General features: G+C 35.3%; 1 protein-coding gene across 1 annotated transcript in view; it reads left to right on the top strand.

Annotated features, from left to right (window-relative positions):
• The window catches only part of LOC150090239 (telomerase-binding protein EST1A-like), a 311345-nt gene that overhangs the window by 126407 nt on the left and 160277 nt on the right, over nucleotides 1-24661 (top strand). Inside the window, exons 9-12 of the mRNA XM_090390224.1 lie at nucleotides 6565-6762; nucleotides 7922-7983; nucleotides 10479-10624; nucleotides 20548-20803. Of these exons, the coding sequence (XP_090246350.1) occupies nucleotides 6565-6762; nucleotides 7922-7983; nucleotides 10479-10624; nucleotides 20548-20803 (662 nt within the window). The remainder of the gene's footprint in view (nucleotides 1-6564; nucleotides 6763-7921; nucleotides 7984-10478; nucleotides 10625-20547; nucleotides 20804-24661) is intronic.

The following is a 24661-nucleotide window of genomic DNA, read 5'->3' as shown; positions in this document are numbered from 1 at the left end:
TTCTTCACTCTTATCAAAAAACAATAACACATTGTTTTTTGGTAATTCATTCCATGACCTCTGAAGTTGAAATTTTTGCTGTATAACTCTCTAAAAGGTCGTTTTTATAGCACAAATAGTATTAATTACCAATTCAAATCACTAAAATGCACTATATACTTTCATCGTTATCATATGTTCTGTTATAAGAACCAATTTTGAATGCCTTTGTGACATTTTTTAAAGCACATTTCTGGAGGTCACGACCATAAAATAATAAAAACAATTTGTGCTTTCCAGTTTATTGGGCTTTTCTGTTACTGCAAGAATTATAAATGGATAGTAAGCGCCATGTTATTGCATTTTGCGAAAATACCGATAACTGGAATTGTGTGGTTTTTTTCGTTATTATGGTGAAATGTGTTTGCCCTTTACTGAAATCTTCAATCGTATAAAAAACATAAATAAATTTTCAGAATCTTCTCGTCATTCCTTTTTTTTTTTAAGCTTTGTAAACTTGTTACTTCACGCAAGTTGTGTTAGTTGTAATGTGTGCGTTCCATTAAAAAATGCTTATCCATGCTATTGAAATTTATAAAGAAAAGAGATTATCTTGGAAATAAATGCCTCTTGAAGCATTTCTGAAGAAGAAGACAACTCCTTGCACAACAAACCAACGAGTGCCAAGCCAATAATGAATGATCAATGAGTGCATTTAGTTGATGATGAAGAATAAACATTCTTTAACATTTGTAAGTCAAAAATAATTTCTTTATTATTATAATTTGCTTGATTTTACAGGCTAAGTTTTTATTTCTTTGGATCATTCAATCATTGTTTAAACAAACTAATTAGCTAACTAATTTCATTGTTGATAACGTAACCCTTATTTTTAACATTATGTCTATGGGAAATAAATTCCTGCTTTACGAGTTTTCACTTTGCGAGCTTGCTAGGATCGTAAAGTTGAGAACTACCTGTATATGTATAGATATTTTTTTTTTGTGTGCATGCGCGCGCGCGCGTGTGCACACACACACACACACACACACACACACACACACACACACACACACACACACACACACACACACACACACACACACACACAGTTAACCTCACTTTGTTCATATTTTCATTATTTATTGTCCCATATTTTCCTGTAAATCATTTGCATATTTCTTTTGTAATAGCTATATTTTCCACATCTTGTCTGATTAAGCTTCGTTATGTTTTATTAAGTTGTATTAAATTTAAACTGCTGATATACCTGCATTGGCATTGTTTTCTGTTTCGTTAACTTTCGTGTTGTTACATGAAAGTTAATGAAACAGAAAACAGGGGGGAAGATAACAAAACATAAACCAAACATGTTTGGTTTATGTTTTGTTATCTTCCATTTTGTATATATTTGTATATTCTTTCTCCCCCCCCCCCAATTTTCTCTCTGACTGCTCACTGCAGGTGATTGTAGATGGCTCTCTGTCGTCTAACTTCTTCACTGATGTAGGTGTTCCCCAGGGTTTGGTTCTTTCTTCCACTCTTTTACTCTCGTATATTAACGACCTGCTTCCATTGACTGGAAATCCTAACCATAGTTATGTTGATGATAGTGCACTGCATTCCACCTTCCAGTTTGAGAAATCTTACCCAGCTCAAACAGCTTTAACTTCTCGACTATCCACTACCAATTCCTTAAATGCTGATCTCCAGTGGGGCAAAGATAACTTAGTTGATTTCAATCCTTCTAAAACTCAGTCCTGTCATATCTTGCAAAAAGGATTCTTCTGCTCTTATGCTTATCTTTGATGACACTTCGATTTTTAGGCAAGATCATATATATCTATTGGGGATTACCCTGACTTCTAATCTCTGTTGACCTAAGCACATTACAAATATTGCTTCCTCAGCATCTAAAAAATTGGGTTTCTCTTTTGCTCTCAGCATTACTTTTCTTCCAAACAGCTGTTCATTCTGTACAAATTGCAAATCTGCCCTACCGTGGAATATTATTCCCACATCTGGGTTGATATGCTCCCATAATATGTCTCAGGTTTCTAAACTTTCATTCAAAAGAGGGCAGGTAGGTTACTGTATTTTCCAGCTTGTAAGATGCAGTTTTTTTCGCGAAGAAATACTCAGAAAATCACCCTGCGTCTTATATGGTCAATGTCAGATTAGGCCTAAAGACTACCGGCAATGCATTTTCGATGACGCAGTGCCGGTAAACTGAGTTCTGAAAACTTCCTTTGAAATTCACACCAATTTTACTTAAGATTTATCTGTTGAAATATATTTTTAACAATTATCAGTGGTTACAATCTATGGCAACAATACATACCAGTAATATTTTTTTCGTGGAAAATTTGTTGAAATCTGTGTGATATGAATCTCACAATCAGACGTAAGTAAAAACTTGTTTCATTTTCCCATGTGTTTGCTTCCTCTATAATATGATCTCGTGCTTTTATGGTATTCCTCTATGATCTCCCGCTTTTATGGTATGGCGGGCTAATTAGGACTGGATCGGGATTTTTCAATTCCAACCGTCTTTTACAAAGAGAAAGTGACGCCCGTATTTGTTTTAGGGTGTGTAAGAATTTCTGTTACGTTACTTCTGTCAGCTTTTTTCAGAAACAAACATTTCATTATTGGTTGAACCCAAGCGTATACCATTATTTTGAGAAAAATATATTACCGTATTTAATTTTATTATTATTATTTTCTCCAAAATATTATTTTTATTATTTTGGAGAAATATTTATTTATTATTTTTTTTCCCCAAAATATGTGGCCAAACTAGGGTGCATCTTGTATGCCCATGCATCTTATAAGCCGAAAAATACGGTAATTAATGAATTAATGACCCATCTCTTAGAGTGTCTCTCCACTTTCTGTGTCATAGACATTCTATTTCTACTGCATGCCTTTTCTATAGATACTTCCATGGGCACTGTTCTTCTGAATTGGCTTCTATAACTCTCTCTCTCTCTCTCTCTCTCTCTCAAAGCAGTTCTAACACTTGCTGCAACTGGTCAATATTCTTTTACTGTCCAACATTAAACTCACAGAACCAACTTTTCTGCTTCCTCATTTTTTCATTCAACTTTCGTCTTGTGGAACAACCTTCCTTCATACATATTTCCTCAAAATTACAATCTACAGAAGTTCAAGTCAAATGTCAACAAATATCTTCTTTCATCTTAACCTCCAATCCATGGATGGTACCAAAGGTTCTAATACCTCTCGTGTTTGGGGTTTTCTTAAAAAAAAACAAACAAAAAAAAAACAACACCACCCTTTCTTTACTGCATTTGATTTTTGATCATGGGATCATTCTGTTCCTGAAGGATGAAGCAAAGAACCCCCCCTCCCAATGCACTCCTGTAGTATTGTACAAAGGGTACTAGGAAAGTTTTGCAATACAGCTTTGTTTATTTAATTTTTTCAAAGTAATTTCCTCTACATTCAATACACCTCTCTATCCTCCGAAACCAATCTTTAAACCAGTTCTGCCAAGTTTCACTAGGGAGTAAAGCACACTCGTTGTCCCAAGCCCGTAGAAGGTCCTCATCACTGGAAAACCGCCTCCCTTTTAGCTTCATTTTCACATGCGGGAACAGTGCAAAGTCGCAGGGAGCAAGGTCTGGACTGTAGGGAGGGTGCTCGAGAAGTTTCAGTCCTGTCGTGGTCAAATATTCGGTGCAGGCTTTGGCACTGTGAGCTGCAGCATTATCGTGATGGAGGTACCAGGTGTCCATTCTTGACTTTGGCCGCAGGTTCTTCATAGATCCAATGACTTTAGGCAGGCATTGTTCAGTATACCACTTAGCTGTGACTGTCTTCTGCGTGTCCAAAACAACACGTTCCACAATTCCACTCGATTTGAAAAATACAGCTATCATTTTCTTCTTTACAGATCGGGATTTTCTGACAATTACGGGTGTGTCATCATCATCAAAGACCCAAACTTTGTTTTGAGCCTTGGTCGGCAGATCGTAATAGTACAGCCAAGTCTCGTCACACGTCGTGTCATCTGCTCTTCAGTCAGTTGATGCGGCACCCAGAGAGAACAAAGTTTCTTCATGTGCAAATGATCTTGTAGAATCAAACGAATTGCTGGTGCATTTAGGCCCAAAGTATCCTCTATCTGTTGGTAGGTCACTCGCCTGTTTTCGTCAAGCATTTTCCTCACAGCAGTAACGTTTTCCTCGGTAACTGACGTTCGTGGCCTTCCCGGGGTCTCAGAATCCTCCAGAGTGAAATTTCCCGTTTGGAATTCTCTATACCACCTGAATATCGTTGTACGATGTGGACAATCATCATCTAGTGCAAGAGTCATTTCTTCTAAGCACTGGTCTATGGTTAAACCACGCACGAAATTATACCGCAAAACTGTCCTTATCTCATTTCGTGACCATGATGCCATCGCAAGCACTTTACACTCTCGCTACTAATGAATAACTGAGCCCATCGACTTGGCGCAGCGGCTACTATGCAAGTATGAACATGTCTCAACATGCAGCAACAAGCAGCTTCCTGTGATTCATTGTTGCGTCATATTGCAAAACTTTCCTAGTACCCTTTGTACTTCATAGGGCAAACACACCCCAGTTCTAGGGGTTATTAAATGTAGACATTTAGCATTGTGTGTGTTTAAATGGAAGTTTTACTTTCATACTCTACTTGCCTGTTCACTTAGGCAAAATACATTATTCATAGTTCAGCATATGTTTGCTAATAGTGTCCACCTGTCAACTGATGAAAGGCCAGTAGCTTTGAAACAGCTGGCCTGTTGGTGTCTCAGATTTTTAAATGTGTTGTGGATTCACTTGTTAAGGCTGATATACAGTTTAAAAAGATATTAGCAGGTTAGACACAACCACAGTAATGGTATTTGTCTCTAAGTTGAACATGAACTCAGACCTTATCAACGACCACTTGGCCTTAGTCTTCAGCAGGAAAAGAATGATCCGCATGATCAAAAATTGAATGCCATAAAGTAATAATGTATTTAGCTCATGATAAATGTTACAATGTATAACGTAGCTGAAGTCTTTTATCTATCTCAGTGAATGGGAGTACACTCGTGAAAATTCAGTATTTTTGGGAAAAATACATGAGAAATAGTATAAACTTGAAAAAATATAAAACTTATGTTTTTCAAGTTTAAAGATATCTGAAGTTCATGAGAGTAGCAAGAATAGTGTTTTTTAAATATGATTTTCAATAGCCATGCAGTGAATGCTACTTTTTTATAAATTAAAAGCTACTTAATGTATGCAAGTTAAAAGCTATGTCTTTAACCCTCTAGTGGGTATATGATAGTATTGTAACAAAAATAAAAATAATAATAATAAAAATTAAAATACGTTAATAAAATTGCATCAGTATAATTTTAGTGTTCAGATTTAGTATGTCAGATTTTTTTTTTTGTGTTATTTAACAGATAATGTCCACTCCTCTAAAGTGACATTCCTGCAGCAATTAAAAGGAAGAATATCAGAAGCTGCAGCAGTCAAAAAGTCATGGAATACTTCTAGTTATAAACAAAACATATTTATTTAAAGAAATTAACTGTGCCGACAATTATTTGTCTGTTTATGACTGCTTCATATACTGTGGAAGACTTGTGCTAATTTCTTGTAGGAAGCTTGTGATATTTTATTTCACCCTTTTAAAGCATCCATATTCTCCACTAACATAGTGTAGTTGTGTAGATGGTGTAAGGGTTGCTTCTGTAAAGTTGACACAGTGTAGGATGTGCAGAATTATCTAGAACATCAGTGGTATTATGCAGAATTGTCCAGAATGTCAGTGTAGAATTCAATGTTCATGGTTTCATGCACTGCGGCAAGTTGATTTACTCCATACGAAATACCTCCCTGAACCATGACACCTTCATTATTTACTAGCTGAGTGTGTTTTCCAAGAAATGAAGTCAGTACAATGTATTGAATAAGTTTTCCTGGCATCTTTCAGTTTCTGAATTGCTGCATCAGACTAGAAGGTTGTGTAGTGAGACTAATCATTCCATAGGACCAGTTTCCATTGATGCAGTCCAGGTTCGACATGCTTTGCACCATGTCAGTTGAACCTTAAATTTTTTTAGTATAAACTGCAAGACAAAAAATGAGTAGCTGAACAATTTGTTGAAAAACAAACCAAAATGAAAAGAGAAGATGAAGATATAATAAATGTTGATGAAGAAAGAATTGAAATATGGATTCATGCTAATGGTTCAAATTCATTGAATTCAACTTTCTTTCTTTATGGAAAAACAGGTAAATTGATTTCTGTCAGTCAGTATTTTATACCTATTTGGTAATTTCTTGCTCAGTTTCACATGTGGACTTCCATTTTTTTTTCAACATGTTATCAGTTGTTGTAATTAGAAATATGTAATTCCCGAGAAATGGCATACACAGTACATATATAATGGCAACCTTGAATATACATCAGCCTAATTAGTTAACCATTTAGTTATATCTATCTAACTAAAGGAACATAAAGACAAAAAAATATTTAAAAATGTTAATTTTAGATTGTTTAGCTTTATACTTTAATAACCTTAAAATTTTTTAGTATGAACTGCAAGACAAAAAACGAGTTGCTGAACAATTTGCTGAAAGACAAACCAAAATGAAAGGACAAGATGAAGAGATGATAAATGTTGATGAAGAAAGAATTGAAATATGGATTCATGCCAATGGTTCTAGTTGCTTCAGACCTAGCAGATTGGATGGGCAGAAGGATGACCTTGACTGTATGCCTATTATTGATGTAAGTTCTTTTAACATATGAGAAATTTTTAAAAAAATTAAATGGAAGAAAAATATTTTACATCAACTATTTTTCTAGTTTTTTTTTAAGCATAGGTGTGTTTATTCAGTGCTGCTTCAAATAAAAGGATTATTAATTCCAATTGGGTTAAATTCTTGTGTGTTGTATGTATATTATATTTTTGAGAAAAGTGTTAAAAGAAAAAGTCTACAGATGTCAAAAGTCTACTTTTGACAAATAAGATTCTTAAAACTTTTATAGATTTTATTTTCTTTTAGCATTTCTCTCAAAAAAAAAAAAAAATAATATACATATATCACACAAGGTACTTAGTTTCCAGACACATCAGTACTGCAGATTTCAGCATCTAAAAACAAGGAGACCTGGCTGAAGTGCCTAATGCCTTAAATGGATTGAGTAAACTAAATGTTGGCAAGATCTGATGACAAATAAGATTCTTAAAACTTTTATAGACTTTATTTTCTTTTAGCATTTCTCTCAAAAAAATAATATACCTATAACACACAACAAGGTGCTTAGTTTCCAGATCAGTACTGCAAATTTCAGCATCTAAAAACAAGGAGACCTGGCTGAAGTGCCTAATGCCTTAAATGGATTGAGTAAACTAAATGTTGGCAAGATCTATATCCTTTTTCAGATGAAATTTTAATGGGACATAAATTTAAATTGAAAAAGTATGGATGTAGGATGAATTTTTGACTGGAAGAAATGCTTCCAGTAGATGGGTGGCACTTTCTACTGTTGGACTTTTCAAAATTAACTTTGAATTTATATATCTTTCCTTAAGAGGAGTGCTATTCATTTGGAGTGGTAACATAATTGATAAATACTGCTTAGAAATACTTTTTTTTCACTTTCTGTCCAACCTTTTGCTAATATTATCTAACATTTTGTTGATTCGGTAAATTGCCAAAAATAAATTTTAAAAATCAATATTGTGAATTATTTCATAAAATATATATTTTACATTTTAAATTATAATTTACTATGATAGTGTGTATTTATGTTTATTATTTATTTATATATTATGTATTAATTATAAAAAAATTAATATTTTATAATTGAAGTAAAATTATTTAATAATTAATATACAATTATTAGGATAGCTAAAACAAATTGATCATTAAAATATTTATAGCTAAATAAAAAATTCCTCCTGAGTTTCCTTCATGTCCATGGCAAGTTATTTACGAAAGTGGGGTAAGTGTTCCTAATTTATTTCTCTAATGAATGTATTTTTGTATTTTTTAAGGATTTATCTAATTACCTCACTTCAGAATATTTATAAAATAATTTATACCATGTAACTTTCCATTATAAAAAAATACTTCAAATTTTAACTTTTTATTATTTTAAATATTTATTTCTATGATAAAAAAATACTTCAAATTTTAACTTTTTATTACTTTAAATATTTATTTCTATGATATGAGGAATGCAGCCCCTCTGTGTTACCAGGCAGTAGGTGTGTTACTGGATGGTAGATGACTCTTCAACTGGTGCAATACCACCACTTTGCTTATTGGAGACTTGAAGTGGTGAAATCCATACTTAGAGCAAAGCGCTTCAAAGGTCTTCAGAGCAAAGCTCTGGCAATCCCCCATCTCTTCCATCATGCATTATGATTGATGTCTTTTCAGGTTATGAATGGATGGCAAGATCCAACCTTCCTTACATTTTGAGGGTAGAGCTCTAACACAGTGTTTGCCGACTGCTAGATGGTCCACCAGACCAAACCCATTGATTTGGACAAATTTAGGGACAAATGGGCAAATGTATAGACAGATTTAGTGGAAAAGTTTGGCGAACTTCAAGCAGTTGCCCTTGACATTTCAAAGGCTTTTGATTGTGTTTGGCATAAAGGTCTTCTAAATAAACTTCCATTTTATGGTTTGCCAACTGTTTTTTTTTTTTTTTTTAATTAGGTATCCAGTTCTCTCTCTCACCACTCACTGCAGGTGATAGTAGATGGCACTCTTTTCTAACTTCTCCAGTAATACAGGTGTTCCCCAAGATTCAGTTCTTTCTCTTTTCCTCTTTTATATTAATGACCTTCTTCATCTGATGATAGCACATAATCATCAAAAGTTTCCATAGCACATTTTCCCAATTTACAATAAAATTTGATAACTTCTCTTTGCTCCATTTTCAATTTTCTAACGACATGCACAAAACTACTATTACTGTTTCCATCATAAATCACAAACTACTGACTGGACGTTAATACTAAATGCAACGTGCACGCATTCTCATATTTAATTGCCACACTGTGTATATATATATATTATCTTTAGTTCCACTAGCTTATTTTTGACTTAACTTTTTTTTTAGCCTGCCATCATGATTGATATTGAATATTTTTTTCAAATACTGTTGAGGTTGTTTTTGATTAGTTCCTGAAGATGTAGGTTTAAACTTCAGTTTTAGACAAAATCTGTTGATCAAAAACATGATTGCTATATTTAATGTTTAGATAAGGAATTTTTTTTTTAAGTCGGGGGTATTTTCCCAAACAGTTATTTCATTAAGTTACAGTATTGAACAGTGAGTGCTTTTACACCATGTTTTGTTTGTAGTGAACTGTTCAAGTTGATAATTGGCATTGTTTTAATTGTATCTCATATTGGGAATCAACCTTCACAACAAGTTGCCAAGGTATTGCACTGTAACGCTTAAACAGTGGAGAAGACTAATGTTACTTGTTCTCAGCGGATACCACCACCCAGACGACACCGTTTCGAAGCTTGTTGGCTTACTCATTGCACTCAAAGCACTGACTGTTCAATAGTGAATCCAATAGTGAATCTTAAGTGTAGTCCCATTGCTTCATGCAAAATAATTGTCTTAGTTTATATTATTACACACTATCAGGCATCTCTCATATTGTGGACTTATACTTCATAACTGGATTGTCACTAGGTACCTACCTACCCACTAATGAGTAAGCCAACAAGCTTCGAAATGGTGCCGTCTGGGTGATGGTATCTGCTGAGAATAAGTAACATTCGTCTCACTGGTAAAGTGTTACTTATTCAAAGCAGTGCAATACCTTGGCAACTTGTGAAGTTGCCGAGGATATCAGATATTTTGTGGTATGTTCCTGCTGCTTAATCAGTAACTGTTGTCGCTGCTTAACCATTACGAAGAACAGAATGATCAAAGGTTTGATATATGTGATCTTGTGTTACAGTTCATGTATATCAAACCTTTATTTTTTCTGCTCTTTGTAGTCATGCAGTGTTTGGCCTTGATCCTTCACTAAGCACAAAAGGATATTTGAACCTGTAATGTACTATGTGTGTATTGCAAAAACAAAAGATACCTGTCGAAGTTGAACTTGAAGGTTGATTTGCAATATGAGATTCAATTAAAACAATGCCAATTATCGACTTGAACAGTTTACTATGAACAAAACATGGTGCAAAAGCACTAACCGTTCAATAATGAATCTTAAGCATAGTCCCGTTCCCATTGCTTCATGCAAAATAATTGCATAAAGTTATAGTGTATTGTGTACTTTAATATTTTTTATGATTATTTACATAAAATGACATAACCTACTAGTAATGTATATCGATGATTTATTTTTTTCAAAGCTTAATTATATATTTATAGTTTAGTTTTTAGTGAAGAATGATAATTTTTTTTAATACTACAGTTATTATCATATATATTTATATTTTATTACCTCTTAGCATGGAAACGTTTGTGGATACTGTAAACCAGATGTTGTCAGAGTTCCGATCACTTTTGAAATGTACACCAATTCCAATGAGTTCAGTTCGGCTACTTCAGCTTATGACTATTAATATGTTTGCTGTTATTAACACTTCACTTAAAGGTTAGTTATTTTCTGTGGACATTTATTAAATGCATTTTTTGCCAATTAATTTTTTTAGTGTTCACAATGGGTAGGGGAGGAACATATTGATCAGTTTTATTATAAGAAGAATGAAGTACTTTTAACCTAACCTAAATATCTGTTTATTTGAAAATCATGTACAGATTGAAATCAGATATTTTGTGGTATCCTTCTGCTTAACCATTACGAAGAACAGAATGATCAAAGGTTTGATATATGTGATCTTGTGTTACAGTTCGTGTATATCAAACCTTTATTTTTTCTGCTCTTTGTAATCATGCAGTGTTTGGCCTTGATCCTTCACTAAGCACAAAAGGATATTTGAACCTGTAATGTACTATGTGTGTATTGCAAAAACAAAAGATACCTGTCGAAGTTGAACTTGAATTGCTATATATTGTAATTTTCTGAAAATGCATATGAAGGGAACGACATTCCAAAAAAGAATTAAAGGGATAAATCAGTAATCACAGATGTTGATCTTTCCTACCACTTTATCAACAATCACTAATGAAGTAGTAGGAATATACTGGCGAAATCAGTGCACTGGAAATGCGAAACAGCCAGGGTCCCACGGACTTCCAAAGAGGTATGAGTGTCGGTGCATGTTTAACAGGTGCTGCAGGAGACAACTGTGCTTGTCAAGTGTTTAAAGACTACTGTAATTCAAATCTTTAATGAATGGAAACTCAGGGAAAACATCCACAAACAGATGCAAGTAGTTTTTCAAGCGTAATCATCACCAAATGAATGATGGAACATCACAAGTTTAGCATTAGTTGAGGCATATCATGCAAGAAAGCAAGCTTATAGAGCATCAGCCAAAAAAAAAAAAAAAAAACCCCTTCCCATTTCACCCATCCAATTGGAGCAGTATGGTAATGCCATACTGCTCCAATTGGATGGGTATGGTAATGCTATACTGCTCCAATTTGTACAGCAGTCTTCTAAGTGTAACAGTATCAAAAGCTTTCCTGAAATCCAAGTATATGATATCAAAATTATTTTTTGTATCCAGTTCTCTTGTGACCATATTGTAGTATCCAATCAAATTGGTCAGACAAGAGATTTCTCCCTAACAAACCCATGCTGTGTCTGAACTATTACTTCAGTCTTGTCTAGGTGATCCTGCATCGCTTCTTTAACCAGTGACTCCATTATTTTTCCCAGAATGGAAGTTAAACTAACAGGTCTATAATTATTTGAACCCCCTTTGTGAATTGGGGATACATTTGCACATCTCCAGTCCATGAGGACCTCCCATGAATCTAAGGATGCTCTCATAATTATGGCTAAGGGTTTGCTTACTTCCCTCACTGTCTCCTTCAATATAACTCGATAATTCCATCTGCCCCAGGTGCCTTTTTTTATGTTTAACTTCAACAATTTCTCCACCACTTTGCTCTCTGTTATTACAAAATCATTTTGCTCCCTGCTAGAGTTTAGTAAACTTCTGTCCTCCCCTTCCTTACAGAATTTGTCATGTGTGAATTGAGATTCAAAATACTCATTGAGTTTGTCAGCTATCTGAGCAGGATCATCAACAGTCGAACCACCAACATCAAGTGGTCCAATCTGATTCTACCCGTCCTTCTAGATTTTACATAAGTAAAGATGTCTTTGTTGATTTTATTTGCATCCTTTGTCAAGGATTTCTCATAATCAGCCTTTGCTTGCGTAATCTCCTTTGTGACTTTATTACAGACTAGCTTATATCTGCCATAGGCTTCTATGTCACCTGCTAATTTTTATGCATCCCACGCATTTTTCTTCTCTCCCACGAGCCTCATTATTCATCTGATATCCATTTAGGCATAAATCTTGAACAATATTTCTTAGCTGATATGAAAAGCCTAGTAGCTTCCAAGATTAATTCCCTGAAGGCCTCCCATTTAGAATTCACTGTTTTTAACATCAGTTGATCCCGCTGTATAGAAATCAAAAGCTGGCTGAGATCACTGTAGTCACCTTTATGAAAACAAAAACCTTTCCCTTTACCCTTGATGGTAGTTACATCTTTAAGTAAATCCCACATCAGTAGACTGTGGTCACTGTAACCTAGTGGTTTCTTTATCTGTGAATTCCTAATGCTTGAGTCATCACTGTTGGTAATCAGATCAAGAGTATTACCCCTCTGGTTGCCCCCTGAACATGTTGCTATAGAAAACAGCCCTCCAATAAATTCACAAAAGTCTTGCTAGCGTGTGAGTGACCAATCCACAAGTTCCAGTCTATATCTGGAAAGTTAAAATCCCCCATTACAAGTCATTTTGATTTACTGGCCCACTCTATTTTTCTGTACAACTGTTCGTTGCACACTCATCAGTCATTAGGTCTATAACACACTCCTACTCTCATTTTCCCTTTCCCAGTGCTTATGTCACACCAAATTAACTCAACATTGCACTGTCTGCTCATGTCAACTGGATGCACTTCCTTAAATTTTATGTGTTTCTTAACTAACAGCATAACCCCTCCTCCCTTCTTACCCTGTCTATCCTTTCTGTACACATTGTACTCCCCAAATTCCAATTCTGCACTGCTTATATCTGTGTGACACCATGTCTCTGATATCCCAATGATATCTGCCTTTGATGCCTTGATCAATGGCGCCTCCGTAGCCAGGTGGGCAGGAGCAGCAGTGCGTAGCACACGCTTCTTGATTAGACCGGGGTTCGAGCCCATGATCACCAAATACGGAGGATGCGGAAAGGTCAGGGAATAACCACCGCATATCCCCAGAGCAATATGGCCTTAGTTGCTAATGCTCCTAAAAACCAAATAAACAAACAAACAAACCTTGATCAACACTTCAAATTCATCATATCTATTTACTATACTTGTAGCATTGGTGTACATGCAAGTATACATGCACCTATTCTTATTCTTAGTTACCCTAACAGAGTCCATGATGACTCTCAGCAGCTCTTGAAATCCCCAGCAACTTACTCTCTTGGCTGCTGCTCATTACAATAGAAGCAGTGCAAGAATCGCTTTCGCCTGTGTCTGCAGCTACTGTTAATCATTTAGTCTGTGAATCCCCTCCCCCAAAGCTAGCAGTTTTCTGACTCACCTAACACTGTCTTGATAGCATCAGCAAATATTCTTGCATCTTTTGTATTTAAGTGTATCTCATCCCTGTAGAAGCAGTCTCTTCTGTTAGCAAGCACAGACCACGTTGAAAAAAAATTCTTCCTCACGAGCCTTGCGCAATCTCTCCAGGGCTGAATTGATTGACAAGCCTCTCATCATATACTTCCTCCTATTGTGTCTGGGTAGAATTGCACACACTTTCAAAGTTAACCCTAGCTAGCAACTTTTTTTCAACATTATCCTGTACTTGTTAATTAAATCTGTAGATCTCTTACTCTTAAAGTCATTAGTGCCAAAATGTGCAACAATATCACCTTTTGTGCCCTTAAAAGATGATATCTTACAACATCATCAACTTTTGTCCTTGGCGAACATACTCTGGTCCTGTTCTACCTATCCTTTTGCATAATATATTCCCCATCTCCCTGACAACAGAGTCACCAACAATAACTAGTTCCTGTGGGACCAGCAGCAGTTGTCAGTACTTCATGCAAAGAATCCTGTAAAAGCTCTTCAAGGAGGTCATTTATCTTGGACACCATCCAACAAATATGTCTTCATTGGTGCCAGGAATGCTAAGGATGGATGCGACACAGGAGGGGACTAGAAGTAAGTCATGTGGTCTGATTAGTCCCAATTTTTCCACTTTTCAGCACTGATGAAAGAGTGCATATATGGTGGAAACCATACAAGGCACTGAAGCTATTCTATTAATGGTTTGGGCATGTTTTCATAGTATCCCCTGATACCACTGGGCATTGTAGTTGTCAGAGTGTATGTGAACATTGTTTCTGACCAGGCAGTATTGCATATTTATTCCTTTGGACAGGGTGTACTTTCAAGATGACAGTGCAACCAACCATTACACTAAATATGTGAAAGAGTAGTTTGAGAAACATGAGGAAGACTTGAAGCTTCTGTCCTAGCCAGCCAAATACCATTGAGCATCTGTGGGATGAACTCTAAAGATATATTCATCATCATCCTTACAATGTGTTATCATTCCAAGAATTGAAAGAGTTGGTTAATGCATGGTTACATGGGTACGAATGCATCATTTAATTATATCCCATATTGTGAATACCTTCCCGAGTTGCCGAGGTATTGCACTGCTTTAGCATTAGCAAGGGCACATGATGCAACAAAGCAAGATTATATAGCATCAGCCAAAATAAAAAAAAACCAAAAAAAAAAACCCCTTATTTCACCCATCCCTTCGCTCCAAATGTTTGTTAAGTTCTGCCTTGAATCTATTTAAGCTATCAACTTCTACAATGATAGATGGAAGTTTGTTCCGGCAATCAACCACCCGCTGGCTAAAGGCAAACTTCCGCACATCTATCCTACAACCGTGTTTCCTCAATTTCAATTTATGCCCTTTCAGGTGATTATTGTGAGCAAGAGGAAGAATCTGATCAGCATTGAGCATGCTCAAACCATTCAAGGCTTTATACACCTCAATCAGATCACCTCGCAGGTGCATAGTCTCCAGACGCTGTAATTTGCAAAACTTAAGCCTTTCTTCGTAAGAGCAACCCTTTGTTCCATTCAGTAATCTTGTTGCCCTTCTCTGTACTCATTCCAACAGCTCTACATCCTTCTTAAAATGAGGCCTCCAGACCTGTATATAGTATTCAAGGTGTGGCCTGACCATTGCCTTATACAAGGGGATAATCACCTCCTTATCCCTGCTAGAAAAATTCCTGTATATCATTGACAAGACACCCTGAGGTACTCTTGCAGACTGTCTGCACTGTTCAGAAAACGTCATATCGGCCTGCACAATTACCCCCAGGTCCTTTTCATTCTCTACCACTGTCAGTGTGGTACGACAGAGTTGATACGTTACTATGGGATTACTGCTTCCCATATGTAGTACTTTACATTTGTCAATGTTAAACTTCATTTGCCACCTCTCAGCCCATCTGCTCAACTTTTCTAGATCCTGTTGCAGCAGCATACTGTCATTAGTGTAATTAACAACTCTGTCAACCTTCTTATCATCTGCAAACTTGGACATTAAGTCTGATATACCATCATCAGTATCATTTATAAATACAGAAAACAACAATGGACCCAACACTGAACCCTGCGGGACTCCACTAATAACATTAGTCCACAAAGACCAGTGTCCATTGATTACCACTCTCTGTCTTCTCCCTCTCAACCATCCCTTTATCCATAGCAGCAATTTGTCTCCAATGCCACACTGCTCCAATTTGTGCAGCAGTCTTCCATGTGCAACAGTATGAAAGGCCTTTCTATGATCCAAATATATGATATCAAAGTTATTCTTTGCATCCAGTTCCTTTGTGACTACATCATATATCCAATCAAATTGGTCAGACAAGACTTCCCCTTAACAAACCCATGCTGTGTCCGAGCTATAACTGAAGTCTTGTCTAGATGATCCTGCAATGCATTTGTGAATGGTAAACTTCAGTTGCCACTTCTCAGCCCATTTGCCCAAATTTTCTAGATCCTGTTGCAGTAGCACATTGTCATTAACAACCCTGCCAACCTTTGTATCTCCTGCTAACTTCGACATTAAGCTTGATATGCCTTCATCAGTGTCATTGATAAATATACAAAACAACAGTGGGTCCCACACTGAACCCTGGTGGACTCCACTAATAACATTTGTCCATGAAGAGCAGCGTCTGTTAATTACTACTCTCTGTCTTCTCCCGCTCATCCACCCTTTTATCCATTGTAGCAACGTATCCTTAATATCATACTGCTCCAATTTGTACAGTAGTCTTCCATTCGCAACAGAATCAAAAGCTTACTGAAATCCAAGTATATGATATCAAAATAATTTTTTCCATCCAGTCCTTTGTAATCACATTATAGTATTCAATTAAATTTGTCAGACAAGACTTTCCCTTAACAAACCCATGCTGTGGCAAAATTATTACTGCAGTTTTGTCTAGATGATCCTGCAATGCATCTTTAACCATTGACTCCATTATTTTCTCTTAAACGGAAGTTAAACTAACTGGTTTATAATTATTCGTGTCACCCTTAGATTCCCTTTGTGAATTGGGGATAGATTTGCACATCTCCAGTCTGTTGTTCCCCTGAGTTCAAGGTTGACCTCATAATTATGGCTAAGAGTTTGCTTACTTCCTTTGCTGCCTCCTTTAATATAACTGGATAGATCCCATCCACCTCAGCTGATTTTCTTATGTTTAACTTTAAATTTTCAATTTTATTTATTTATTAATAAATTTATTTTAACCAGTTAGTTGGTCATCACAAGTAACTTGGATGATAGCTTATATTTGCCATAAGCTTTTGTGTCACCTGATAATTTATATGCATTTTTCTTCTCTGCCACGAGTCTCATTACTTCATCTGATATCCATTTACACCTAAACGTTGAACACTATTTCTTAGTTGGTATGAAAAGCCTAGAAACTTCCAAGATTAATTCTTTGAATGTTTCCCATTTAGAATTTGCTGTTGGTAACATCATCAGTTGGTCCCACTGTATAGAATTTAAATACTGTCTGAGACCATTATAGTCACCTTTATGGAAGCAAAAACCCTTCACTTTACCCTTGATGGTAATTATATCTTTAAGTAAATTACACAGTACGCTGTGACACTGCCACTTAATGGTTCCTTTATCTGCAAATTCTTAATGCATGAATAATCACTGCTGATAACCTGATCAAGAGTATTACACTCTCTTGTTGCCTCTCGAACATGCTGCTGCAGAAAACAGTCATCCAATAAATCCCCAAAAGTCTTGCTAGTGTGCAAGTGACCAACCCACAAATTCCATTCAGTATTTGTCTGGGAAATTAAAATTCCCCCATTATGACACATTCTGATTTACTGGCCCATTCTGTTTCTTTGTACAATTGTTTGTTGTACTCATTAGAGTCATTAGGCCTATTACACACTCCTACTCTCATTTTTGCTTTCCCAGTGCTTATGTCACACCAAACAGACTCAACATTGCACTGTCCATCTATTTGAAGATTAAATGCGCAAGGCATAATATGATATGGGTTTAAATTAACTATATAATATTGGTGTAGATACACCATAGTTTACCCATAAATTTAACTAAATATTTAGTGTAAAGGCATCGTTTAATTTTACCTCATATTGAGGCTGTCTTCACAACAAGGTACCAGGTATTGCACTACTTCGAATAAATAACACTCCTCTAGTAGAGGAGACTACTCTTATTTATTCTCAGCGGGCACCACCACCCAGATGTCCATTTCGAATGTAGTTGGCTTCATCATCGTTGAGTGGGCAGGTACCCTGATAATGCACTGTGTAAGATAACGCCACTGTGATGGTATGTTTGATGAAGCCACCTAGCTTCAAAACAGCGTCTGGTGGTGCCCACTGAGAATAAATAACAGTAGTCTCCTCTACTAGAGGAGTGTTATTTATTCAATGTAGTGGAATACCTGGTATCTCATTGTGAATGCAGCCCAAATATGAGATTAAATTAAATGATGCATTATCTACGTATGTAGTTAAAATTATGGGTAAACTATGTATGAATTAAGTGCAATAGCATCATTAATACACAGCCATCTCTGAATAAACAGAATATTTGTAAGGCGGCATTGTTTTAAGTTATATCTCATATTGTGAATACCTTCACAATGAGTTGCCATGATATTGTTCTACTTTGAATAAGTAACTCTTCACCTAAGGAGAAGACTAATGTCACTTATTCTCAGATAGGTACCACCACCCAGACGGTACTGTTTCAGGGCTATTTTGTATGTGTGGGATAATAACTCGACTATCCACTTGTCCCTACTAGATCCTGTTGCAGTAGCACACTGTCATTACTGTCATTAACAACCCTGCCAACCTTTGTATCATCTGGAAACTTCGACACTAAGCCTGATGTACCTTCATCAATATCATTGATAAATATACAAAACAACACACAGACTACACATGTAGTTCCACTACATGTGTAGTCTGTGTGTTGTCATGTTGTTTAGTTGTTTCTGGTCACTTTGCCACCGGGAAAGCCAGGATCTCCTGGAGAACCTCTCCAGTGCCCATCTACACCACGAGGAGGTGGGCCACAACTATGTATGTCCTTAGTCTCATGGAGGTTGATCATTGCAATCTTAGTCTGCCCTAGGAAGGGTGAAGTCCCGCACCCACTGGAGGTAGTGGGTGCGGGACTATACCAGTGGGTGCCAGCAAAAAATAAATAAATTAATTAATTTTAAAAAAATAATAATAAAATAAAATAAATAAATAATAATAAAAAACAATAATAATAATAAAATAAAATGAAATAAATAAAATTAAAAAAAGATGGAGGAAAAATACTAAAATAAATAAAAAAAATAATAATAAATACAAATAATTAATAATACTTAAAAAAAAATAATATATATATATATATGCTTGGAAAAAAAAATATGAAAAGTGAGGTAGGAAGATGGAAGAGAGAGTGGCTTTCTTTGTGTTTTAGAGACGTGAGATCCCCTAGGAATTGAAGACAGAAGATTCTTCAAGTTCCTTAATTTAGGTTCTTCATAGTTAAACAGTGGTAAAAAGGGTCTCTGTTATTCTAGGCATCTTGATTTGAATTTGTGACTGGTTGGTTTGCCGAAAGTCGTTTTCTTCTAGAAAATAGCTCAGTTCAGAACTGCTGGAATGCTTTGAAATTGGTGATGGATTCTACTACTGGGAATTTGTGTCTACAGGATGTTTCTAATGTCCATGTAGAGCTGGCAGTGGTATAGGATGTTTATCCAAATCCTTTAATGATTAGCTGGTCTTTCTTTAGATAGCAGGTCAAGTGTTTTGTGACAACACGTGGACAAAACAGTTGCAAAGAAGTTGCTAAATGCAAGCCGCCATGTGATGCACAAAATGTTTTCAAAGTTGTAACATAGCTAAAACTGTTTGTTTAAAGTAGTGCAATACCAGGCTAACTCTTTACAAAGACAAGTTTGTTCTGTTGTGAGAATTAAGACCATTGAATTATCCATGCAATTTAAATCCTGCTGCCCAGCAAGAACAGATGAAAGGACAAGACAGTCATTATAGATGTTTACAGACTTAAATAAGTTTAGCTGTTTGTGCTTAATATTTATTGAAATGTACTCTTCTGAAACTGCTCAGCTGCTATGTATACTTCTCTAAAATCCAGAAAATTTTAAATCCATCACCTCTCAGTCCCCGAGAATACCAGATTTTAAAGAGTTTGCTGTATTCGGGGAAAAAACAATAAAAAATAATGGCAAAAAAAGATATAATGTGGGGACTGCTTCTTTTGTTTTGCATAATTTTTATTACAGTCATTCAGAACACTACATCTCCTAAGTTCGAAGAATAGTTTTTAACCCTGCAGGTACTGTTTATTGTACTTTGTTTTGTTATTTTAATTATTGCCATCCCTATTAACTGATGTTCTTTCAACATCTTGTGCATCTGAAAATAAGTGCCTTGATATATAGTAGTTGTAAATATATCTGAATGTTGAATTTTCTTTTATTAAAGTGATTCTCATTAATTTTCTATAATTTTATGGAAAATTAGTCATATAAAATCATATCATACGAAGGGTAATATTGCATATTGATTTTTACTTCACCATTTGTTCCCTGATGAAATCTCATAAATTTTATAATTAATTATAAGAAATCGTTTGATCAAGTTTGTATGACAACTTATTAGTTTATTAATTTTTAGCTATTTGAATATTTATAATATACTTGAAACCATTAGGTTATAGTAGTTGCTACTTTTTAAAATTAATGGAAACATACCAACACACTTTTATTGAATTTATTTTTAAAATTTAGACCAAGATGAAAGTTCTTTATGTCGTTCCTTACTTCAAGAACATGCCCTTCAAGTAAGCTTTGCTATGATATCATTGTTGCTAGAAAGAGGTATAGTATTAACTCAAGAGCATCTGACTTCAGATGATTATCCGTCTATCTTGATTAGTGAAGATCTTGCACAAATACTTCCAGCTATAAAGATTTGGACTGACTGGATGTCTTGTCAACATCACTTGTGGTTACCTCCTCCTGCTTCTGGTGACTTCAAGACTGGGTAAGAAGCACTATTTTAGTAACTTCTTTTAGCCACAAATATGGTGTGCACTTTATCCTATGCTGTGATATGCTAAGGTATTATTGCTAGGATAAGGTACAGTATTAAACTGAAAAGATTTTGTCTGATTGGATGTTTATCAACTCATTAGTAACTTTAAGACTGAGTGAGAAGCACCATTTAGAATAAATTATAAATGCTCTTTATTTGGGTTGGAAGTAAAATAAATGTGACATTTTTTCCATTGCCAATCAAACGGAAAGCTTGAAAAAGTCAACCCACTAATGTTAACTTAAAGTTTAACACCAAACATACTAAATTTTAAAGAAAAAATAAATCAGCCCATAAATAAAATTCCAAATTGCAGTGAGACAGTATGACCCCTTTTGGGCAAAAGTTATCACAAGAAATGAAATGAAAATCAGAAGTGAAAAACTCTGTATAGCCAGTGAGATGATATGTCTCCTTTCAGGGCTGGTGCTGGGGGGCAAGTGAGGCACTTGCCACAGGTGCTGCTGTCTAAAATACATGCGGCTAGATGTGCTACTGCATATATATGTGTTAAGACACAGTATGAATTAGGTACCATTACAAGGTTTTTCCTCAGGCACTACAAATTTTGAGCAAAATAAAATTTTTTTAAAGAGGATTAAAAGGAGGGTGTTTTGAAAATGGCTTAAATGGTGTAAGTTATTTTCACAAGTCATTTTCAAAAAACTGCCCTCTGATCCTTGTAAAAAAAAATTATTTTGCTCACAAAATTTTATTTTCATTTTAATTTATTTTAGTAATGATAAATTTTATTCTCATTTTTATTTATGTTTATGCTTTTTGCCCTTTGGCTTGTGGTTTACTTGTGGTTTACCAGTCCTGACTGTTGACACCTGATGAGAGACTGGTTTTGTAAGTTGTGTGACAACATCCTTATTTTGTCAGTTTTGTAATTATTTATCTCTTATTATAATTTTTTTTACCTTCTATCACTGTCTATCTCCCTCATTTTTCTCCCTCACTTTATTATCCATTCTCTCCATAGGTTTAGCATTTTCTGCCTTTGACTGCACTGCACTAGACTACTTCCATTTTTCTGCCTTCTCATTTTCACTTTCTTGTTATTCACCGTGCACACACACACACAAGTAAAATAATGTTTAAAATTATATACAAAATAACTAAAATTCAAAAGTATCACTGCATACCTACATTCTGGGTTTTCAGAGGTCAGCCATCTAGGTTGAAAGGAAAAAAAAAGATAAGGGGTTTCTCTGTTTCTGTGATAATCAATATGCCATATGGCTATATCAAAAAGAATTAAACTAGCCTAAATGTTAAAGAATATGTATAACTTTTTTTATAATTTTGCATTATAAATTTCATAAATTAGTTATATTACAAAACCATAATATATATAAAAGTATTATGATAGTTCGATATGGATGGAAGTAATTAAATATAATTGAACCTAATTAATGAACTAAGGTCACTGCTAAAGCAGTTAAACCTGTAATGAATTGCCATAATGAATTATGTTTTTTATGAAAATCCCAAACATGAAAGATATTAGAACCTATAGTACCTAGTACTATGCATGTGCTGAAGTTTGAGAAGGTGAAAAAAGATACTTGCCAACATTAGATTTAAATTTCTGTAGATTGTAATTTTCAGGAAATATGTATGTAGGGGGTTGTTTTGTTACAGAAAACAGAAGTTGACTGTGTTGGCTGTGTGGTTAGGATTGTCTGGTATTCTGTTAAGTAAATGAACAATCTATGTGAGATAATTAGTAATTCCAAAAGTTGCTCAGTATCTCTACCAGCTGGGTCTGTGTGACTAGAAAACGGAAGCTTGCTGGAGTTGTGAACATTACAATCATCAAGGAGCGTTATCTTACCATTACGAAAGTTGGAATGGAGAAAGTCTCGCTTCAAAGAAAGTAAGTCATAGAGTTCCAGGTGATTAGTGGATTTGGAGGAATGACAGAGGCAACAGCTGAATTTGACAGAACAGAAGAGAGAGAGAGAGAGAGAGAGAGAGATTTTAAGCCAGTGAAGTTCAAAAAGAGGAGATTCCAAATTCACAGCAGACATATGCATAAGTATTACCTTTGAAGTGAAAGGAATTGTACAGCAAATAATTGGGACAACTGAGATGAGCATGAGCATTGGTTCAATCAATATAGTTGGGTAATTATATAGGTTAGAAGGCTGAAAAGTATATCTCAGTTACAATATCCTATTGCTTTCATAGTGAGTTTATGGAGTGCACAAAAAATAAAAAAAATTTGTGCCGCAAATTTTAATGGTTTCCATTTTATACAATTATTTAATATTCCCTAATATACAATTATACATTGTATATTAGGTGACATTTTGTTGGATATGCGTAAGCAGCCACTTATGTTTGCAGATATCTCTTTATTGCTTTATTTTTACTTTTCTTTGTAATCTACTAATTTCATAGTTTATTTCTCCTGGCTGTAGTGAGTGCTAGTTGCTTTGCACTGCTCATACTGCCTCAGTTTATTTTCTGTCTTCTATTTTATTTCTCTCTCTTTGGTAGCAGTTTTGTTTTGCTAGCAGTGAGTGCTTAAGCTTTCCTGTTGCTTCAGTGGGCTGGCATCTGAGAGAATGTCAGTTGCTGTCTGTTGCTGTAATTTTCATTACTTTCGAAATACAGTAATCTCCACAGTTGTTGTGTTTGGGGGGCCCCTCTGACAAGATTGGACACATTGATCATCTGTTATTTGTTCTCTATTTTGTTTGTCTCATATCTATCAACTACATTCTTTTGTGACTGGTTTTTGTATCTTATTTGTGATATTTTACACTTTTTTGGCCTTGGTGCTGTCAGGTGGGTGCTAGTCTAAATTTATTATTATTGGCTTGTAATTATAGCTACATTTGCCTTTTATTTAATAATTTCTAAAATTTTTAGATACATATTCCTTCCACTCTCCTCCTTTTTTTGTTCAGTGTCTGTCCTTATTTATTTACTTATCTGTTTGAGGCGTCTCCGTAACCAGGTGGGCAGGAGCAGCAGTGCATAGCACATACTTCTTGATTAGACTGGGGTTCAAGCCCGTGACCACCAAATACGGAGGATGCGGAAAGGTCAGGGAATGACCACCGCATAGCCCCGGAGCAATATGGCCTTAGTTGCTAATGCCTAAAAACCAAATAACAACTTATCTCTTTCTTTGCTCTTTTTTTTTCTGTTCTTTTTCCATTCTGCCTTTATTATACTTATTATACATTGTATGTTGAAAATGGAAATGAAATTTCCCACACGTGAAATACAGATGTGTAGAGGAATAATGAAGAAAATTCCAGTGGTGATAAACTCAAAAGGTTATTGAGATGGTGTCCCCTTTACTGGCATAAAGTTATCACAATTAATAAAAAACTAAATTTTCTGTTTATATGCTGGGGTGACCACACAGTCCTAGAGAAATTCACAAGATAGAGAGAATACAAGAAACAGCACCGTATTTCGAATTCACAGGCTTGAACCTCGATCACTCAAAACACGTGTACTCATGTACCCTCATACCTAACTATTCAGTAATGGCAGCCTAATAAAATAAATTTTCTTTTTATACTCTGGAATGACGAATACAAGGAGCAACAACATATTTAGCAGTCACAAGCTTGAACCCCCAATCACTCAAAGCACATGTACTTATGCACCCTTGCACTTGACCATGGCTACAGCATAGACAACTTATTCTCCTTTAGCATTAGTAGAGGCATACAATGCAAGAAAGCAAGCTTATGCAGCAGCATCAGCCAAAAAAAAAAAAAAAAAAAAAACCCTCCCATTTCACCTCTCCATTCATTCCAAATGCCTGTCCAGCTCAGC

The sequence above is a fragment of the Mastigoproctus giganteus genome, chromosome 2, assembly GCF_048544385.1.
Source record: "Mastigoproctus giganteus isolate SK-2022 chromosome 2, ASM4854438v1, whole genome shotgun sequence".
NCBI lineage: Eukaryota > Metazoa > Arthropoda > Arachnida > Uropygi > Thelyphonidae > Mastigoproctus > Mastigoproctus giganteus.
The sequence above is the reverse complement of the archived record's forward strand: the minus strand, read 5'-3'. Positions and strand labels throughout refer to the sequence as shown.